The 3,125-nt window shown below is 70.2% G+C and overlaps 1 protein-coding gene across 1 annotated transcript in view; it reads left to right on the plus strand.

Moving 5' to 3' along the window:
- Positions 1 to 119: 119 nt before the first annotated feature.
- Positions 120 to 3,125, plus strand: part of AURANDRAFT_72797 (hypothetical protein) — a gene marked incomplete at both ends in the record, with an annotated part of 43,511 nt that continues 40,505 nt past the window's right edge. Inside the window, 6 exons of the mRNA XM_009044010.1 lie at positions 120 to 428; positions 706 to 1,169; positions 1,433 to 1,545; positions 1,762 to 1,851; positions 2,357 to 2,598; positions 2,860 to 3,118. Coding sequence (XP_009042258.1) covers positions 214 to 428; positions 706 to 1,169; positions 1,433 to 1,545; positions 1,762 to 1,851; positions 2,357 to 2,598; positions 2,860 to 3,118 — 1,383 coding nt within the window. The remainder of the gene's footprint in view (positions 429 to 705; positions 1,170 to 1,432; positions 1,546 to 1,761; positions 1,852 to 2,356; positions 2,599 to 2,859; positions 3,119 to 3,125) is intronic.

Raw genomic sequence — 3,125 nt, forward strand, 5'->3', positions numbered from 1 at the left:
CGCGCGGCCGGGCCGCCCCGGCATCAACTTCGTCGCCGGCAGCGCCTGCGCCTGGACCTGCCCGCGCGGCGCCGGCGCCGCGCGCGCGGCCGCGGCGCGCGGAGCTCCGCCCGCCGCAGGCCGCCCGTCTACCCGAAGCGGCTCCGGCCCGCGGGCGGCGCGGTCTCCGCCCACGCGGCGGCCGTGACCGTCGTGCTGCTCGGGTTTCTCGTCATGAACCTGTGGTGGTACATGAACTACCTCCTCATCCCCGAGCGGCGGGAGGAGGTCTGGCCCTGGGCTTTCTGGTACCTCCTCAACCTGCCCTTCCTCTTCGGCTTCGGCGCCAAGCTCTGGTACCCGCTCTACGTGTCCACGGCGGGCCTGACCATGAACGAGGCGCTCTGCTTCGACGACACGGCGCCGCTCGTCGCGGCCGACGGCGGGCCGTGCGCGGCCTGGCCCGCGGCCGTCGCCGGAGCAGGGTGCTTCGACGTCGCTTCGAGCGCCGCGCGCGCGCGCTCCCGAACGAGCGTCCGCGCGTCGGGGGCGCTCCGAGCGACGATCGGTCGTCCCGCGATCGGCCGAAACGAGCGGAGGCCGGCCGAGATCGGCGCCCGTCCGCGCGCAGGTCCACGGTCATGTACGCGTGCCGCCAGTGCTGGTACGCGTGCCCCGCCGGCGCCCCGGGCGCCGCCGCCGCCGGACCGCGCGGCCGCGCCGCAGGTTCGGGACGTTGCTCCTTACCGTCGACTTCCGCATGCGCTTCATCCACGCGCGCCCGTCCGAGGAAATCGCCCGCGTCCTCCTGTACTACGGCTACCCGCCCTGCGTGCTCCTCGTGACGGTGGTCTTCGTCTGGCCCTTCCTCGCGAACGGCTCCGCGGGCTACGCGAACTCGCTCTGGAACTACGGCGACGTCGACTCGTGCGGCGGGCGCCAGTGGGAGGACGACCGCGGCGCGCTCCTCGTCGACGTCGCCTACATCACCGTCTGCCTCCTCTTCCTCATCATGGAGGAGCTCAGGCGCGACGTGCGCCTCTACCGCAGCATCAAGCGCGTCCGCGCCCGCGCGGCACTCGACCGCCGGCGCGGCGCGTCTCGGCCGCGCGTCGGCGACCGCGCGGCGCGCGTCGGGGCGCGCCGCCGGCGCGCGTCGACGGCGGGCGGACGCGCCGCGCCGCGCGCAGGTCCTCGCCCGCCCCGCCGTCGCGCCCTCGCCCACCGCGCTCGCCGCGCTCCGCGCCGCGCCGCGCGGAACTCAAATCTTCAACCCGACTTCAAGGTTCGCGCAATCGAAGGGTTTGGACCTGACGCTTTCGCTCTGCTTCGAGAACTCGACGAGAGCGATCGATTCGTCCAAAAATCAGCCGAATCGACTTCGATGTGGCCGAGCTAGAGAATTTCAAAGTTTGGTCGGGACGTCCCGGCTCACCGGTTGATTTCCACGCAGGCGCCGCGCGCGACCGCGACCTCAAGCTCCTCAACAAGATGCGGCCCTTCGTCATCCTCGGCTTCTGCTGGAGTCTCTTCTCCGTGTTATCCATCTACAGCGAGACCGAGAAGGTGGTCAACCGGAGCGCCTGGGACAGGGCAGCAAAAGAGAGCGAAATTCCCAACTTCAAAGGCTCCTATCTCGGCCGTTTTCCGCTCGTTTCGGCTGATTTTTGGACGAGCGATCATCTCTCGGAGCGCTCTCGAAGCGTGGACGCTTTTTTGCGGAACGCGCGCGCGCGGAACACTCACGTTGAAGCGACGTTGAATCTATCTTGTCCTGCCCAGGCCTGGGAGGCGAGCTTCGACGACTGGGGCGACTGCCTCCTCGCGCACTGGGCTCTGCCGAAAAAAGGCCAGAAGGACGCGTGCGGCGTCGTGCCGAAGCACCTCGAGCCCGGCGCGGCCTCGACGCTCGCGCGGCGCGGCGCGGATGCCGACCGCCGGTTCGGGGGGCGACCGCCGCGCTCCGGAACGCTCGAGCTCGGTCGCGGTCGATTCGGCCGACGTTCGGACGACTCGCGCGCGCTCGTCGAGCGCTCGACGCGCGGCCGAAGACGTCGGTCCACGCCGGTCGACGACGCGCACGTCGAAGATGTGGCATCCACGCAGGGGCAGCAGTTGTTCAGCATGCGGTGGACCGCCAACTTCGTGGTCGTGCCCCTCGTCATCGTCGCCGCCCGCGCGCGAATCACATCTCCAACTCGAATGCAACGTGAGCTTATTCGAATATTTCGACGCGAGCACTTCCGCCGTGCTTCGAGACCTCGATGAGAGCGATCGATCCGTCCAAAAATCAGCCGAATCGACTTCGATGCGACCGAGCGAGAGCATTTCAAAGTTTGGTCGGGACGTCCCGAACCAGCGGTCGATGCGCACGCAGAGCGCCGCGTGGTGGGTCCTCTACACGCACAACGCGTCCGTCAAGCTCTGGATCAAGCACTACCCGGCCATGGCGAAGGTGCTGCCGTCGCCGCACCGCAAGCGCGACCCCGTCGACCGCGTGTGCTCCGCCGCGACGTCGATGCTCGCGTCCGTCGACAGCTCGCTCGCGGACGTGCTCAAGGACACGGACCTCGCGTCGTCGGCCATCCCGGACACCATCGAGGAGGACACCAAGGGATGGTCGAATGGAGCCCTTCCAGAGCTCGCTTACGAGAGTGACCCGACCCGACCGTGACCGCAGGCCGCCGGGCCGACGCGCCGACGCGGCCGCGGCGACGCCCCCCCGCGCGGAAGACCCGCGCCCCCCACCGAGGCCCAAGCAGCCCAATCCCCCCCCGCCCCCGCCGCCCCCGACCCCTGTGCTCCTGTAACGCGCGCGTTTTCGCATCCGGCCTTCGTTTGACGTCATGTTGAAGATTACTCCACGGACCACACTCGAAGCATGCGCACGCTGGCGGTTGCCGGCCTCGCGCTCGGCGGCGCCTCCGCCTTCGTCGCCGCGCCGGCGCCGCGGGCGGCGACGCGCCCGCACCTCTTCGGCCTCGGCAAGCGAGACGCGCCGGCGCCGACGAACGCGGAGACGTTCAAGCCGAAGCTAGGGTCGCGCGTCGACGACGCCCTCGCGCGCGAGGTCACGCCGCAGAAGGGGCCGACCATCGACTTCTCCGGCGGCGGCGCCAAGATGGCGGCCTTCTACGGCGTGCTCG

Source organism: Aureococcus anophagefferens (genome assembly GCF_000186865.1).
Source record: "Aureococcus anophagefferens unplaced genomic scaffold AURANscaffold_103, whole genome shotgun sequence".
Classification (NCBI taxonomy): domain Eukaryota; class Pelagophyceae; order Pelagomonadales; family Pelagomonadaceae; genus Aureococcus; species Aureococcus anophagefferens.